General features: G+C 39.2%; 2 protein-coding genes and 1 non-coding gene across 11 annotated transcripts in view; 2 read left to right on the plus strand and 1 right to left on the minus strand.

Moving 5' to 3' along the window:
• afdna (afadin, adherens junction formation factor a) overlaps positions 1-4302 on the plus strand; it is a 109094-nt gene extending 104792 nt beyond the window's left edge. For 8 of the 9 annotated variants that reach the window (XM_041975298.1, XM_041975300.1, XM_041975301.1 and 5 more), the window contains 2 exons: positions 1021-1105; positions 2534-4302. In XM_041975298.1, coding sequence (XP_041831232.1) covers positions 1021-1105; positions 2534-2690 — 242 coding nt within the window. In that variant the 3' untranslated portion in view covers positions 2691-4302. The remainder of the gene's footprint in view (positions 1-1020; positions 1106-2533) is intronic. The other variant, XM_041975306.1, reaches the window with a different exon arrangement.
• A 1135-nt stretch (positions 4303-5437) lies between these two features.
• trnal-cag lies at positions 5438-5520 on the plus strand. The gene has a single exon. It is a non-coding gene; the product is annotated as a tRNA-Leu (tRNA).
• A 451-nt stretch (positions 5521-5971) lies between these two features.
• On the minus strand, positions 5972-17446 carry tdrd15 (tudor domain containing 15). The gene is made up of 5 exons (XM_041975309.1): positions 17369-17446; positions 15711-15777; positions 8389-13995; positions 7545-7612; positions 5972-6205 (listed from the first exon to the last, which is right to left on the minus strand). Exons 2-5 carry the CDS (start codon positions 15731-15733, stop codon positions 6192-6194), a joined length of 5712 nt encoding a protein of 1903 aa, XP_041831243.1. The 5' UTR covers positions 15734-15777; positions 17369-17446; the 3' UTR covers positions 5972-6191.
• Between the last annotated feature and the right edge of the window lie 725 nt (positions 17447-18171).

Raw genomic sequence — 18171 nt, forward strand, 5'->3', positions numbered from 1 at the left:
TGAGGTCATATTTTTTGTGGGGGCTCCAACCTTTGTGCAGAGTGGGAAGACACCAGCCAGAAACCTTAATCTGTTTCGCTCTTTCTCAGTCTCAGAGCTTGTGCTGCATTTAATGCTGCAGTCGGTAAAACCAGTGACAAGAAGAAAACTTTCATCTCGAGGTAGAAAATGATGAGAAATACAGGCTGCAGAACCCTTGTATGTCATCTTTTCTCTTTTCACTGTTGGTTTTGGTCTTTTTATTTGCTGATGGTAAACCTTGAAGTCCATCTTGAGCCAGGAACTGATCATTTTTCACGTCTGCAGCCTCCTGGTTATAGAACCAAATGCAGAGTCTCTGGTTTATGGAAACCTGGACTGGGCTGCAGTTTGGAAGGACACAGGGACATGAGCCAGCTGACTAATGTCTTCGGCGGGGTTAAAGGTTGAGCTCACCGTCTTTGATGAAGCCCAGTATAAACTGCTATTAAGCTGCCTGAACTCTTTAATAAATCATGTTCAGAGCAGCATTTTTACTGAGAGCAAAGAGAACCCAGATGATTCAGAGACATTGGGTTGGACATGTCTGATGGTGACCTCGGCCTTGGCTCCCAAGCAACACTTCCACAGACCATTTTGCTGCTCTGGAATGACCTTTAAACATCTTCTTCTTTGCTGCTCGCTGTTGTAGCCTAAAGATGGGACTGTTTCTGCCTAATGCTTCTCTACAACACCTTCTCTTCCTGCCTTCCTTCTGCTTAGGCTGGTCTGTGGGAAATCAGGAGAAGCTGCTGGGTTACTGCTCACCAAGTCTCTGGTTTATAAACAGTAAACATCCGTTTCATTGTTTTCCAAGTCTATAAATACAAAACCTGCTCAGAGCTCAGTATTAAGAAGGTCAGTCCAGCACCAGAGACTGGTCGCTGTCAACCAGCAGCTTCCATCTTGGATGTTTTCAGTTATCACATGATACACATGAATGATGCTGACTCATGTTTTGCTGCTCTGTTTGTCTGCTGTCTGGCTCCTGAACCTGAACAGGATTTAACTCGTACACTGGAAACTCAGCAGGAGTTGTAGGATCAGGAGAAGTCTACAAGGACCTGAAAGACAAATGGACAAAGAGGTGAGCAGTTCTGCTTTTCTTTGTACAACAGACGCATTTCTGACACCAAATATTTGGTTTTCTTTCAGGTTTCGTTTAATAAAGCACCACAGGATTCAGGATTCTAAGTTGCTGCACAGTTACAAATTATATTTAATAATTTTTCTATATTTATCTTAGAGCAGTGCCTCTAAGCTTGTTGTTCCTGTGGAATATTTTTTTAGTCTCAACAAGTGACGTCAAACTCACTTTAGTTCAGGGACCACATGTAGTGGAATTTAATCTCCAGTAACAGTAACAAAACTACATAAGAACCTATAAATAATTAAAACTCCCCATTTTCCTTTTGTTTTAGTGCAAAGCAGTTATCAAGATTTTTACATTTAATTAGAAAACGTCAAACAACCTGAAATTAAGAAAAATATGTTTTTAACAATAATTTTTTTAATTACATATTTTATTCATTTTACTTATTAATAAATTTATATATTTACTCATTTACACATAAATTACAACTTCCAGATCACAATGGAGCTACAAAAATCTCCAAACCTTCAATCACAGGTATCTGGAACTGAAATATCTGGTATTTCAGAGTCACTTTTCAAGATGTAGAAGTTGTAAATGTACATGTGTACATTTACACATCTGTGTAGTAATCCTAACCACCTGAACTGACTCAGATCATCATACAAGCTAAAGTCAGATCTGTTAAGTAAGAAAGATATAAAAAATAGAACAAGTTATCCCCCCTTTTCTTGTTTTCTCACTTACTCCCTGAGGTATCTCCATGTACCCCAAGGGGTACGTGTTGCCTCATTTGAGAAACATTTTCTTAAAAAGTGTGAGATAAACAATAAATATCTTCCTCCCAAAATAAAGCTGAAACCAAAACATTGTAGAGAGGTGTGCTACTGTCTTACAGCTATTCTTTTCTGAGTAATCTGCTTTACCCAAAAGTGAGTACATGCACTTAAATCCTCACTTAAATCATGAAAGACTTAAATTGTATTAGTAAAGCAGGATATAGTGGGAACCTGGTTCCTCTCAAACTAAATATTTTAGAACTCAAGTTATAGTAACTAAGATGGTTTTTATTCATGTTTGACACAGGTTTTATTTTCTGCCACCAGGGGGCGATAGAGGTGTTTAAATTCACTGCTGGACTGTTATGCTGTTCATCTTTGTGGTTATTTATCAAGATATGGGTGGTATTACTGGCATTAATAAGGAGTTTTTTTTCTAATTTGAGAGCAGAAATATTTGCGTTGACACAAGTTTCACCTCTGAACTCCTTTCTTTTGGATTGCTGGGAAATAAGTTTCTTTCAGCTAACACAGATTCTCCTGATAATTAAGCTAATGATAAAAGGTTGTAATATACCCTGTACCATCAAGAAGTTCCTGCATCATGTGTGTTAGCTTAACACTCGTGTTTCTGTGTGTTCAGTCAGGAGCAGGAGAACTCGATCCCCAGCGGCGCTCCAGAGAGTCTTACCTTCAAGGAGCGCCAGCGTCTCTTCTCTCAGGGGAAGGAGGTTTCCAACAAGGTCAAGGCTTCTCGCAAACTAATGGAGCTGGAGAACGAGCTCAACACCAAGCAGTAGACCCGAGCCTTCCGCCTCCCAGAGCCACCTTAACGTCGGCGTCACCGTGGCGACGTTAAGGTGCTGCTGGGAAACAAAACAAAAAAACCCCGGGTGGAGAGAGCCAGTGCTCGACTCCCTCACACTGACCGTCTCCTCATGTTTGTGTTGTTTTCTCCTTTTGTTGTTTTTTCTTTTAAATCATTGAATAACTGGAGCATTCACCTATTTTGACGTAGCGGTATCGTTGCAACAGGAGACGCTTAGAGCTTCAAAATTTTTCCCCATGTTCAAGTCTGTTAAAGTTATATAATGATAAAGCACTGTAAAAAAGTTTTAATTATATCTAGTGAGAATTTGAAAATCACATGACAAAGGGGATATATTTTTGTTTGTAAAATGGTTCTTGGGGCAAAGGATGGAGAAAGTTTATTCTTTTTTTTTCTTTTTAAATAGCGTACAGAAATATGAGTAATTTTATAGTGTTATTTTATGCTTCTTTTTTTCTGCATCCTGTTTTTTTCACTTTTAATTCCTTCTTGCCATCAGGAAATGCCCGCAGTTAAGATTCAGACCAATCTTATCTTTTTATTATTATTTTTTTTAAAGATTCAATTCTGAGTGGAAACACTGTTATTTCATTCCATAGCAGGAAAGTATGGGATTTATTTTTCCTTTTTTCATTAGCGATGTTTTAGATTCTCCCGAGGAGGATCGTACAGTCCAGAGAAGGTCTCTGAAAGTGCACAGCATTACTGTAAATATTCTGGTCCTCAACTGTCTCACTCTTTTACTACTGTAGAAACCTGCCAGGAAACGATAAAAGGAAAAAAAAAAAAAACAAAACAGCTAAAATAATGTGATTAACAGCATTTTGATGACAGAAAACCCAACAACCCCCACAGCTCTTCTCCTTCTGTGGAGTTACATTTTTAAATGTTTCCCTTCCCCAGCCTCAATTTTATTTCATTTTAGAGGAATAGTTATTTTTTTTTTTTTTTTTGCAGAGTTGTGTGAGGTTAATTTGACCGATTTGTACCCTAAATTCAAGCCAAACAAAAAAAAACATTCACTCACAATGTGATTGTTTTTCACATTGATAATAAAAAGATATTACTACTCGTGCTTGTTTGCGTTACAGATATTTATTTCAAACCTTGTGAAAAAAAACAACATACTTGCACATATTTTAATATTAAATATGTATCTGCGGACTGTTTGGAAAAGTGGATTTCATTTGGGATCTCTGTGATAATCAGCATTTTCTGCTTTCACGTCAGATATAGCTGAAGGGATCCGGATGTTATAGGAGATTACCGAATTGTGATCATACCCACGTTAACACCATCTCCAGCTTCAATAACTGAAAAATGAGCACTCATCAGTGATGTTTGAGATGAGTCTCTTAATTGCAGTTTGAGTGACTCCATCCTGTGTGTGGATTGATTTTCTTTTTCTCTCTGGGAGTTAAAACAGGTTCAGAGTTCTAATAACTGAAAACCACTACAAGATGCGTGTTTCCTCCTTCCCCCACTTCAGCTCCCTTTTAGGTTTCAAAATGAACTGAATCATTTAAATGGTTTCATGTTTAGCCTTTTGTAAATCATTAATAAATACAGATTTTTCAACAGAATGGACTGCAAAGTGTTTTTATTATGTCAGTGAATGAAAATATTTGTTTTCGTGACCATTTTGACATTAGTGGTGTGAAAATTTCTTACAGAAATTTATAGAGAGCGTCTCTTTTGATACGAGTTCGTTCATATGTTTGTAATATTTTTTGTAAGAATTCGTGAATCAGAAAGTAGTGATGCACCCAGGAGTTAACCGAATATTTTCCGTCGTTTACCGTTTGTTACACCAAAATCTGTGACCCATCAGAATCTGTGACTTCCTGGGGCTTAAGTGTACATTTCCTCTGTACGAACGTCTTAGAAAACGAGCAAAGTCTTGAAAACACTTGAAGTTTGGGTTCATTATAGTGCAGGTACAGTTAAGTCACACATTATGATGACTATCAGAAATGGTGACCTCTGGCACCCCTTTAGTCTGGGCTCTTCTAACATAGCCACGATCTCAGAGGTCACCTTTTCTGATAGCTATCAGAATGTGTGAAGTTGCCAAACCTTCAGTAAAACTGTTTTCAAGACTTTACGCTTCGTAGAGAAATGTACACTATCGCGGTCACAGATTCTGATGGGTCACAAATTTTGGTGTAACACGTGTTCAGGAAACCCGTCTTTCAGTCTTTCCGACTTCGGATCACTTCACTTGGAGAAATGTTCCCTGATTTCAAAACTGGCTGAAGTGGAGCACGTAATTCCAACGTCAGCACAGCATGGATTCAGCCTCCAGAACAACATCCAAACAGCCGTGAGAAGTCGTCTGTCCGAGGAAACAGTCCAAAACCTCATGACTTGCAGATGTTGCCGCTACAGTTTGCTGCCTTATGGGTGACTAAGTTTATAATGCCAAAGCTAGAAATTAACCGTGAGATGGCTTAATTTAGATCAGATCAACTAGCTTATATCATATAACGCTTTATTAAATGTTTGCTAACCCTACAGTAACCGGAAGTGACGCAAAGCTCCGCCAGGCTCCAACATTTCTCCGCACTGATTGGTCAAATGTTGAACGAGGGGGAAGAAAAGACCACCGCAATTGGCCGAGAATATTGAACGAGAGCAACCTAATTGGCCAATATTTCCTGACCATTTCCCTGGCAGTTGCAATGTTTAATTCATGGGGGCGCCTGGATCTGATCACTTGTCAGGATGGCCGAGCGGTCTAAGGCGCTGCGTTCAGGTCGCAGTCTCCCCTGGAGGCGTGGGTTCGAATCCCACTTCTGACAATGACTTTTCGTTTTTCTGAAACAAACTGGTAGCAGTATTTTACAAATTAATACATTTTCCTAAGAATATACTTAAATATCTTTTGATGCCATTTCTCAAACTACTTATGTCTCCTGATGCCACTCTGTCCTTTTCTCCATTAGTTTTACATCTTTATTGTGCTACTTCTGACAGCAAAAACGTAAAAAAAAAGCCATTTTTTTCTTCATTTATTCAAAACATACATTAGAATGGAGGTCAATAGAAAGCATAGGGAAAACGCCAAGGACCTAAATTCAACATCTACTTAAGCAATATCTGAACCAAAATAATTAAACAATCTCTTTGGTTATTTATTTTACTTCATAAAAAACAAGAAAATATATATAATTTCTTACAAATGAAGTTTTAACAAAAAGTACTTTTCAATTCTTATACATAAAATAAAAATCTGAATCCATAAACATAATCTAATATATACTTCAACAACAGGATTACATTTAGGCCTTGCAAAAAGTTTGAACTCTGAACTAAAATAAAATGGTAGAATTCACTCAACATTTCAACACACACCCAAAATACAAAAAATATGGTAAAATTGTGATTTATATTAATAGTACATGGCATCTCATTTCACTAAATCTTAGACTGATTCACATGGTCACTGCTGAAAAGATCGAAGAAGCTGCCTTCACATCAGGGACCCTGTTGTATAAGGAAAGATATGAAGTGTTACTTTATATCACCATTGCATACACTAGTATTTTTCATTTTAATAATACTGTATGAATACTCTCAGGGATGGTGCATTCAGGTACCTGGAGAAAAGAAACTGACATTCAAAACACAAATTTGATCTTACAAATATTCAACTTCCCTGCAGCTTATACAGAATTCTGAGATTAATCTGGCTCAGTGGCAGGTAAGAAACACCTGCAAACCAGTTCTGTTTTGTGGCTTTAGTTTAAGGAAGGTGATGCTTTGAAATGTAGAGTTTAGCATATTTCTAAACTAGTTAAGTCCTGATGAAAATTATGAAGCTAGGTCCTGATGATGAGTCTTTGGTTGCATGGAGGTAAATATCATGTGGAGAGCTAAAGGGGCGCAAGATATTGGCCAAAATAATCTTTAATACTATTTACTAAATTTGATGTAGATATATGTGCGTAAATAATATTGTTGCATGCAACAATAACACATCCGTGGAGTTAAATAATTCAGCATGGCTTTTACCACAATCACTACTGTAAACAATTATGATAAAAGCCAGGCAGGGTCTGGATATGAGAAGGCATCAAAAGTCCAGTCCAAAAACAACAACCAAAAATTCCCAGATTTAAAGTTAAAATTTATTGTAATTATACTTTTAAACACATTGGGCTTAATCTTAAATCTAATTATGTATGCAAAAACAACTGATAAATAAAATTATAGACTGTTTTGCAGCTGGCAAGTCTGGTTTCTGAGTCCACTTGTTCCGTGCACAAAGTCAGAACAATTTAGTACTAAAATGCTAAACTGAAAATATTCTAACTACATCCTTGTGTACGATGAGCACTTTCAGAAGTAAATGGAGTATTTTTAGACTGTTATTTCAGATTTTAAAAGATCATCTGAATTATTTTAATGCAGTCTGCATTGATAACCCTTTATTAAGAGCCATATTTGGTCACTTCATAGGACATAGATAATATCTCCTCATGCAACCATCATAGAACCACATGGAGCTCTCCCCACCAAAGATCGGGCTACATCCCAGATATTTCCATGAGATTGGCTTTCAACATGAAAATGAGGAAACATATCAGTACTGACCACTTGCTACTCTAAGACTGTTAGTATTTTAGAAAAAAGTGTAAGTTTTAAAGTCTTATAATATTCTCCAGTATCACAATAACACTCTTCTCTATGTCTGAAATGTTGAATTATTTCAGTGAGTGCCCAATAAAGGGATAAAAATGTGCTGAAATTATTCTCCTACACTGTCCTGACTTTACATCTGTGTGGACTGATATCTTCCATTCAAGTCTGTCCGTGGTCTAACCTTCAGAGGATTCCTCTTCCTCACTGTCAGGACCTTGAAGAGGTTTACAGGAACTTTCCACCTGGAACCTGAAAATGAGTAATATTTTCTGTTTTTTCTTTGCAAACAGTGTCCGAAACTAACTCTTTGACTCACCAGCCAAGTTGGCCGGTAGATGAAAAAATCCACCGGCCAAACATATTTTTTACTGGCCAAATTATTAAATTATTTTACACACACATACCTCTATGCATGTTATTTTCTATAATACTATGTTGTGTTGTATCCAAACTGAGTGGAAGTCACAGCAACATTAAACAAAGGCAACAAGAAAAATGGTTTTATTTGATAAAGTGTTAATGTCTGAATTCATTAAGTAAAACCTAATCAGACTCGTCCCTCTCTACTCTTGGTGTCTGTGAAGTCTGGCCTCCTGCTCCTAACAGTCCTTGTGCCACAGCATTACAGCCTTGGTGGGATCATACTCCCTGATTTTTGCTTTTTATTGTTTAAAAAAATAAACTTAACAAAAATTGATAAAAAATGTTTGTGTATGTGCGCGTCGTTCATACGTGCAGACAGCAGAGCAACATAAAGAAGAAGAAATCCACCAAAAGAAGACTGAAAAACATGAGTAGTTTGGTACAAACATTTACTCGCCATTTGGCGGATAGCTCTCTGAGATTTACTCGCCAAACGAAAAATTTACTCGCATTTGGCGCCTGGCGAGTGTTAATTTCGGACCTTGTTTGCAAACATGTTTACTTTTAGTCATAATTTTCTTTTTCTGATATCAAACTTTCATGCAGCAGGCAAAAAAGTTTTTTTTTATTATCTTATTAAATGAAGAGTAATAAGATCATACCTGAGTCCTAGAAGGATATCCATATAGTCCGCGTGTCCAGCATCCACCAGCTCTTTGGCAACATGGACTCCATCTGCAAGAATGTCCACCTTCCAGTGCGAGTTGGACACAAAATCTCTGAAGAAGATCCTGAGTTTCTTCTGGTACAAAAGCTGCTGGAAGAAGACTGCTGCTTCATCAGTCCACTGTCGGTCAACGCCGACTGGCTTCACCCCTCTCAGGATGCAGGGGCAAGTCACTTTTGGGAGGTTTACAAGCTCTAATGGAAGCGTCTTCAGATTTGAGAAGTCGCAGTACGGCACACATTCATGTTGGCCGTGATCCACAAGCTTTAGTCTGACTGTGGTGTTGACACAAATAATTTCAGCTCTGCACCACTTGTTCATAGAGTCTGACTTCAACAAACAGCAGGTTCCGGGAACCAGGTGGGATTCAAGAAGAGGAGACGTTTCTCTCAGCAGGCTGTCCAACATGATGGACACTTTATTCTTGATGGGAAGCAAATCTTCCACAATAACACAGAACTTGAAGGGAGTTGTAACCGCGGCAGCAAAACCAGAATATTCTCTGTCTGGATCAAGAGGAGCAAAGGTGAGTCGCTGAGGAGCGCATGTATCTGAGGTGGGTTTGGTTTCAGCAGGTGACAGGATCTTCTTTTGCTGCAGTGAGGCTTTGATTTGACGGGTGAGGAATAGTTCATCCAAGATTATTTCAACCATCCAAAGGTTATCGGTCTCAGAGTGAAATATAAATATCAGCCTGACTTCTGTGCCTATTATTGGTTTGAGATTTTCACACCAGTATTTGTGGGCATCTTCTCCCCCATCGAACCCAAGACTGTTAATCTTGCACAGCATTGCAAAGTTCGGGAACTTCTTCATGTCTTTACATTGCTGTCGGATTGAGCCACTTGGAATGTCTTTTGTTATTCCGTGATCCACAAGGAAGACTTTGGAGTTTTCTTTATTTTTATGTAGAACAATGGCTCTTTGCCACATTTTGTCCTGTACCTGAACTAAGCATTTCAGGCCTTGTCTGACATCCTTTAAAGAAACTGCCTTGTACTTGCATATGTTGTCAGATATGAATGTTTCCAAGTCCATAAGCAAGTCAGAAGTACGAGTAAGTCTGATGTAAAAACTGCCATCACTCTGGACCGAAAGAATTGTTGCATTCTCTGTGTCTCTTGATTGAATAGTGGGAGGTAAGAATGAGTCCAGAAAATGTGTAGTTTTGAAAGATTTTTTCCTTTTTCTGTGACTCTTGTTGCCGGTGCACTGTCGTCTTAGGAGTCTGATAGTTTTTACCTTCAGTTTTGCTGACATGGTGGCAGGTCTGGGAACTTCAACGGTAGACGTTTTTGTGGACTTTTCATTCAGTGCGAGGGATCTTATCTTCTCTTCGGATTCAGGCAAACTTTGGGAAGTTTCCTCTTTGTTTTCAGTTAAAAGGCTTTTTTCAAGCGTGGTATCAAGTCCAACCTCTTGATCAAGAATCTCAAGCTTGACTTTCCACTGAATCCCGCACTGACGAACAAAGTCAACCATGAGTGGCCTTTCCGTCACAGCATCAATGAAAGAAGCACTGTTTTGGTATAAGCTTGTGTCCAACAACGAGCATGGTATACTGAATCTCGGCTGAGAATGATACTCTTTTGGTAAATGATAGATCTTTTCCTTCCCCACAACTGCCAAGTTCCCATAGTCCACAAACTCTACTTTGAAACAGGAACTGCTTTCCAGAGTCTTCACAACTGACCGATACAGAGCACCATCGTCCTCAAACTCAGCCAAAACAGCATCATCAATTCTTGAAGATGTAACTTTCTTCAGAGAATTGCAGAAGATGGCAGAATTGAGGTCTTCACCCATTTTCAAGATGGCGGGTTCATCCTCTGACAGCTGCAGGAAAAAGCTGTTCACAGAGTCAATGTGGGACGTGAAACATTTCGTCCTGAAGCCTGCTGTCAAGTTTTTGTTGAGCAAACATGAAGCCTTTGGCATCTCTCTTTCCTCAGTGGGCCATGACTTCTTTGACTTTTCATGCCGACACTCTCTTTGTGGCTGTACTTGTATCTGAGGCTTGACAGGGGAGGAACACTTAGTGTTGTTCTCATTTTGTGGTTCCTTTCTTTTGTTCTTGTTAAAAAACAGCTTTTTTGTCTTTTTGTTTTTGTTGCCTCCATGGGGACTGGTTGCAGAAGTTGACGACTGCCCTTTGGGTACATTCTTGCATTTGAATATCTTTTGTTTGTTTGTTTGCTGTGTTGTTTGTTTAGTCCTCAAGTTGCTTTTAACACAACTGACAAGAGCCTTTGGTTTGGGAGAAAAACTGATAATGAGCTCTTGTAGCTTTTCATTGATGTTAATCTCTCCATCATACAGCTCGACATCAAATGACCCATCTTCTCTCTTTCCCCGTACAACGGCTCTCATCACCTTGTTGAGGATCGTGTTATTAAGCCATTCTTTGGCAGCTGCATAGAGCTCCTCCGTGGGCACTAAAGTGAGGTTACATCTCACAGCCTGCATTGGCGTACACAACAAATCCACACAATCCCTGGGAATGAACCGGACTTGGTTTATCTCAGATATGAATGTGTTGCCATAATCCACAAAAAACACACTGAGGTGCAGGGGTGACTGAGTGGGCAGTGCCAAGGCCCTGTACCATTTGCCATCTAAGTATTTTGCCAGGCAGAGCTTCTTCATGACAGCACCAGTATTGGGTTGCAGAATTTTTTCCAACTCTTCTGAGATTTTCCCTTCAAGTTCTTCAATGATTTCAGTGTTCCTCTCAAGCTGGCAGTAGACCTCACACTGACTGCTAATGTGGGTGACAAAGACTTGTTCTTCGTTTCCAGAGCTTAGATCAAATGAAAAGGGAACAAAAGACTCTGGAGACACTTCTGACTGTTTTGTTACTGCAAGCCCCTGTTTGATGAACGTATCCATTGCGCTCTGCTGTGTTTTGGTGTTGTAGAGATAAATAACATTGCACAGCCCGTAGTTTTTTACATTCAACTGAGACATAACTTTACACATTAGACTGTCTGCGCTGTTCAAGACAAAATCTGTCACCAAGTCGCATGCTTCTGGATTCCAATCCCCACAGTCCTCAGGATCTGCAGGTTTGGTCAGATTGAAAAGGCTGCACCTGAAAGCTTGTTCTTCTAAACATAAATGTTCTGGCAATACTGCCTGAAGACTGTGCTCTCTGACTTGGATGGTAGAGCCAAAGTCAACCAGCATTACGGTGGCATGACTCTTCACTTTTCCAATAATAAAGCCTCTGTACCATCTTCCATCTTGAGGCGACTTGGCAACGCAGCACAAATCACCTGGCTGGAGGGGAACTGTGTGAGCTGAGTAGTATTGCTGGAGCTCAACCATCAGCTTCTCCAACTTTGGAGCTTGATCTAGAGGTTGGCACCAGAAATCTGACGGAGAGCTGATGTATGAACAGCGTACAGGAAACTCAGATCCAGGCTTGATACTTAAAGTTTTGAAGCTAGCAGTAGCTTTGACTTTGCTGATTTCATTTTTAGACAAGTTCTCGTCCTGCTGACATTTATCCCATTGCTCTGGCTTTCTACATACATCCACACTGTGTTGCAGGCACCTTGTTTTTTCTGTAAGATCTTTATTTTGCACTTTGTGATCTACGGGAATGTATTCAGCTAGGTTGGATGAACTCATGAGCTCAGCAATGCTGTTATCACTTCCCACCTCAACGAGGTCAACAACAAGTTTGGTTTTCCTCACTTGGACAACATGGACTTGCAAGGCTTTGTTTGACACAGCTTTTCTGAATAAGTCACTGGTGTCGCTGGGCCAGATGTCATCCAAAGGAAAAACCTTAGCAAGAGTACAACAAATGGCAAACTGTGATGTGCTGGCAAATGTCTCAGGTATGTTCTTGACCAACATGTGTGGCACTTTTTCAATGTTTCCAAAGTCAATATAAAGAACTTCAGCTCCATGCTTGAGTGTGTCCGTCACCACACCCCTGTAGAAATGCATGTCTTTCTCATAAAGTGCACAGCACTTTGCCCCAACCTCTTGATTCAGCAGAATGTCTTCATCCAGCTTCACGTGACTGAAGTGATCTGCCATTTTTTCCATCATTTCCTCAAACTCATCATTGCGTTTCTGAGTTCGGATCCAGAAATGGTTTGGATTCTGAGCATACTCAACGTAGCCCATAAAGACTGAGCCAACCTGGACTTGCTCTGCTTTCACTGCGTTTGCCAGTGCTTCAGCCATGACTGTCTCATGGTACGCATAGCCACCCTGAGGTGTTGCTTTTACAACATCAAAAACTGGCTTAGTGGGAAGCTTTTGGATGGGCTGTGGTTCTTCCACATGTTTATCTTCAGCACAAATTAGGGTGATGGTGTGAAGATGCCATTCTTTATCAAAACTTATAACTTCCACATCCAACACTCCTCCAAGAAAGCCTGCCTTGAGGAGACTCAGCTGCTTAGTTTTGAGTGCTGTGTCCTGATCAATCAGGGAAGGGAGAACGCATGGGAACGCCATGGGTGCTGAATAACAATCTGGTGGCAACTTGTGGATGTTCTCAACATGTACAGATTCATAGAATCCGTAGTCAATTAACAAAACTCTTACTTCAGAGTTGACTGGGAGGAACTGAAGAAAGCCTCTGTTCCATTTCCCATCTTTTCCTTTGACCGCACACAGCTGACCCAAGTTCTCAGAAGTCTTTTGATCATGTTTTTCGGTTCTGTACTCACAAATTTCTGCCAACTTCTTTGACATGTGCCAGAGATCATTCTTCACACTGGTCATCTGACAATAAAACAGCCCAGGACTGAAAGCACCAGTTATTCGCACTTTGGCACGTGTCCCACATCTCAACTGAGGCCCACAAAAAGACAAAAACTCTCGATATCCATTCAAGTTAGATGATTTTAACTTTTGCCCTGATGGTATTTCAATTGGTAAGTCAAGACCTGGCTCTATGTTTTGTTTGAGTGGCACCTCTGTGAGCATCTCAGCCAAGAAGAGGAAGGTATTTGTGTCCACGTGCCTCCCAAAGCCATGTTTAACAAGGTCACTATTGATGTCTGGAGCTTCCAGTAAGATGACACTGTGAGGAAGGACTGCTTTAATGAAACCTTTGACACTTCTGCCAACAAGGCTTAACAAAAACTCCCCCACCACCGAGTGACAGCAAGTCTGTAGAAGTAGCACATTTGAAAGAAAGCCACAAACTATTTTTGGCGGCAGGATCAACAGGTCGCTTGAGCACAAAGATATGTGGGCGATGTCGACACTTAAAACATTACCATGATCTACAAGGAACACATCAAACTGGTTCTCCTTTCGGTTCTGAACTCTTCCTCTGAACCAGTGAGCTGAAGTCAAATCTTCTACGAGGACAAACTCTCCAATATCTACCTCAGCTTCACTCTTTGGTACAGTCTGAATCTCTTTCTGCAGGATGTTGTAGTCCAGTTCACATATGTTGACGTATTGCCCCTGGAAGTGTATCAGAGTTGTTTCAGGGTTCCAGTCCAAGTGAGTCAACTTGAGGTCCACCGGCCAACGGGCACAAGGTGCTGATGGGCCTAAATCTTCTGACCTGCAAATGCAAGTAAATCACATTAACAACTTTCATCCACACAAACCCACATCATGTGTTTGGTGTTTAATTTTCAATGGTTAGGAGGATATTTTAACTAGAACTTGTGTGTTCATTTTGTGGCTATATGTGGCTTGCAAGTTTTTTGTTATTTTTTAAAGATGCAATAAAGGTTGAAAGTATAGTTTAAAAAAATTAGGGCTGGGCACGTTAATGCAACGATTAATTAACAGCATTAATTTTTTTAATCGGGTTTTAATCATCAAATCTGATTTGATTTGACAAGTTCGTCTACTTGTTTTGTATTTGTGTGGCCAGTAAGATTTTTTTTTGTCAACTGCTGCACAAAAAATTGTGAATTGTAATTTCTGAATTTATTGTTCAAGTATTTATCAATAATACAGTCAAAATGAGAGGAAATGTGAATATTTACTTTGCAAGGCAATTTCATTGTGCACCTCTACATTTTCTAATTGAGCTCCTACAGGGTCCAAAATTAACACTCGCCAAGTGCTGAGCATCGGGATCGATGCTCAGGCATCGATCCCGATGCCTGAGCATCCACATAAGCTGCTTAAATAAACTCTTTCCAATCACTACGGGGTCATGAGATCTAACTGCCCAGGGATCAAAAATCATTTCCATAGTTTTACTGGTATTTAAAATGTGATGGTTCTTTTCACACCAAGATGTAAAATAGCTTATTTCACTAAGATAGACTTAGGAGCCATCACCATAACACAAAGAACTTAAAATTTCTTCAGGTAATCAGAGAATTTGATGATAAAACTGTTTTGCTGATTGAACAAAAGAGGAGAGCTCACAGCTCCTTGAGGTACCCTAGTGCTGCAATGTTTCACAGCAGAGAGTTTGGTTAATATTTACCTGTTGCAACCTGTCTGACAAGAGAATACAGCCATTTAATAATCACTGGATTTACCTGCAAGTTTAAAAACCTCTGGATAAACAGATGAAGACCAACAGTGTTGAAAGCAGAACAAAACTCTGCAAACAAAACCCGGCCATAAGCCTTCGGGTTTCAGGATGTTTAAATTAAGTGAGACACACCATAAACAGCGTCATCTGTATGAAAATTGGTGGGGGTTGAGAGGAGAAGATACATCAGTTTTAATCATGTTATCAATAACTACCTGGTAGCAGCTACCACAGTGTCCATGCCGTCAGTTGAGCAGCGCCACTAAAAGGACTTGGGACAACAGTTTCTCTCAATACTAATAACATGATTTGATGGCTAGTGCGACTTAACTCCAGTAACCGAATAGCAACAAAAGAAGGTCATTTATTTCCTCTCAACAGCAGAATCAGAAGCCAACTTCAACGTCATCAATTGGAGGAAAACTTTCCACCACACAGGAAAAAGTCAAAAAGCAGGAAAGTGTGTTGGTAAATAATCTTGGATGAAAATTCCTTAACCAGGACATCCTTGGTTCAAACAACAGAGTGTAAATAAGTTGCTGTAAGATGTGGCTGATTTGCTACGAACTAGTAGAAGACGCAAACTGCTGCACTCAGCTGAGCAATTGTCAGTTCAAGTTTTAATTAATAACTTCATGCTCGTTCCATGAACTAAAAACACTGCTAAAGCACCAGTTTCAAGGTGTGCATTCAGGCAATTCTCATATTACTGTAGACTGAGAGGCTGTTATCCAGAAAATATGCTTTTATAAAAGTTTTTTTTACACAATTTTACTTACTTTTGCTGATCTGAGGTCATCATGGACTAGTGGCAAATATTAGCAACAGTCACATCTCCAAAATAACCTGTGGGGGATAAATTATGTGTTATTGCATTTCTTGCTAACAAACCTTCATGTCAACATATCAACAAATTGAGACCTCTTACATAAAAGAAGACATGATAAAATAAGATTGTAATGTGGTGTTTGACGGTTCCTCAAGAGCTGTGACCCAATATCTGAAAAATGACCAACAATATACAGTAACTATGCTGGATAAAACTTGATTAAATAAAATCATCTTGTGCAAGCTAACTTACGGACACCCCTGCAGGCTCATGTAAACACTGCAGAAAACAGCATTTCCAGATTAGAAAGCGTGATTGTATTGAGCTCTTTTGAGACCTTTGCTTTCCTCCCATTTATTTGGACACAACTGAAGGAACCACTGTCACATGTGAATCCTGAAGGTTTCTTCTGTAATATGTTGCACAAAAAATCTGTGTCAGATCAAATAAGATAAATTACATAAATGCACAGCTCTGGTGGGTAATCTGACATATGATCAAGTAAAAAAAGAAAAAATCAAGACAAATTATTTCAATAAATAAACAATGCTAATCAAACGTTCTTTCATCACGGTTTGACTGATAATGACCTGCAGAACCAAACTGTTTTTCCCCCACATACTGTTGGCCAAATGAAAGAGGAAAATTACTTAAGTCTGTGACCTTTAGCTCAAGCTTTGTCAAAGACTTCTTCAGCTCCATTCATTGTCTTATACACAATACTGTTTGATATTTCTTAATAGAAAATAAATACCATGAGAAAATTGTGGTAGTACTTACAAGTATAACTTGAGCGATTACAGCTACACAGTGCCATCGAATCTTTGAGTAAAACGACTTTCTAATAACCGTAACCATGTAGAATAATCACATCTACATTTTTTTCTGGCTGTTTCCATCCATTATACTTCATATTAATTCTTTCTTAGCGGACTAATATGAAATATAAATATCACGTGGTCTCATGTTTTGAGAAAACTGTCTCCTTTAGAACAAAGATAGTGTACCTCACTTAATTCAATGACCAATCTGGTACAAATGCCAAATGTCTCACGCATAAAATCGGTTATGCATGAGAAACAAAAATATCCGACTGTTTGAACGACACAGATTTTTATTCGGGGAAAGTAATTACTGTGACTAATTTGTTGTCTGAACGGGGATTAAACGTCAGATAATAATCTCTGGTGTCTTAAAGTGCAGTGGAAGAAAAAAAAAGTGTACTGGAAGCCATGACAGACTTTGGGGATTCAGATATTGGATCGTTAGCCCTCTAGCTCAAATTAAACTAGATACATGTGTCGTATTTATGATTTGATAAACCGAAATTTGGTCAACTACATTTTCCTAACCTATCTGAAGTAAGAGTAATTTGGAACAAACAGTGGTTCAGCAGACTTTATCCTCAAGGTATAATTTTCATTTCAGCGTCGCTAATTAATGAAATGCTAATGCTAATCAACAATAACTATGCTAACATAACGAGCGTGCAGGCGAACTTGGTTTGGTCTAAACTGAGGTTATATTGTTGTACGTTTATGTCATAATAATTGCAGTAACTGGAAGTACTGGTATGCAGTTGACAAGTGTGTCAGTGTAGTTTCCCACCTTTTGTTCGCGCCAGGTTGCTGGTGTACTTCAAACCCCAGGGCGTTGTTTTTTCTAGTCATGTTTTGCTTGAGCCCGTCTGCTGAAGTGTCGCGAGCATTGTTCTGATAGGCTGATTTAGGATGACAAAAGTCACGTGACCACAGGCCTAGTTATGATGATGGATTTTGAATGAACTGTAGTGTTATTTATTTTATTATGTTTATCTTGTCTGTTGTATACTCGTACCATCCACTTGTTTTGCATATATGTCTTAAGTTTGAAAAAAAAATCTAAGGAACTGAAGTTAAATAAGTCAATGCTTTAAAATGGATTTATTCGCATTGTAAACTGAAGGTTTTAGTGACGTGGGTTTGCTAGCAACCATTCATCATTTCAGATGGAAGGAAAGCCTCACAGAATGATGTTAGCTTTTGGGAATCAAATGTTAACTTGAGGAGTTTGAGAACGGAGCTGGTGGTAACTTTAACATTGCGGGTAGACTATAATTCCCCTTTCTTTATATTGTTGTTGTTGTTGTGAGGTTTTTTTTATTACCTTGGAAAAAGCAGACTTTAAAGTTATATAAACTTCATCCGGAAGCACCAGAGGAATGTCTCGGTCTGCAGCTGCAGAGGAGCACCGTAACCTGGGACCTTCGACTGCCGAGCTGGTTTCTAATCACCATTACCATAGATTTTTAATGATTTTAAAGCGGGTTAATTGCAATTTAATTCTTGTCTTTCTTTCGGGTGCCATCTTTCCAAAACTGGAGAAGTAGTGTGCCAGAAGAGGAGCAGACAGAAGCCTAACATTATTGAGAA

This window comes from Melanotaenia boesemani, chromosome 22 (assembly GCF_017639745.1).
Source record: "Melanotaenia boesemani isolate fMelBoe1 chromosome 22, fMelBoe1.pri, whole genome shotgun sequence".
Lineage (NCBI taxonomy): Eukaryota > Metazoa > Chordata > Actinopteri > Atheriniformes > Melanotaeniidae > Melanotaenia > Melanotaenia boesemani.

Excerpts from the sequence above, each read along its gene's own strand:
- tdrd15 (XM_041975309.1), bottom strand. The coding sequence starts at position 15,733 with ATGATGACCTCAGATCAGCAAAA. Across the intron at positions 13,996-15,710 it reads ATGACCTCAGATCAGCAAAA|GTCAGAAGATTTAGGCCCAT; the intron begins GTAAGTAAAATT and ends TTGCATTTGCAG. Across the intron at positions 7,613-8,388 it reads GATATCCTTCTAGGACTCAG|GTTCCAGGTGGAAAGTTCCT; the intron begins GTATGATCTTAT and ends ACTCATTTTCAG.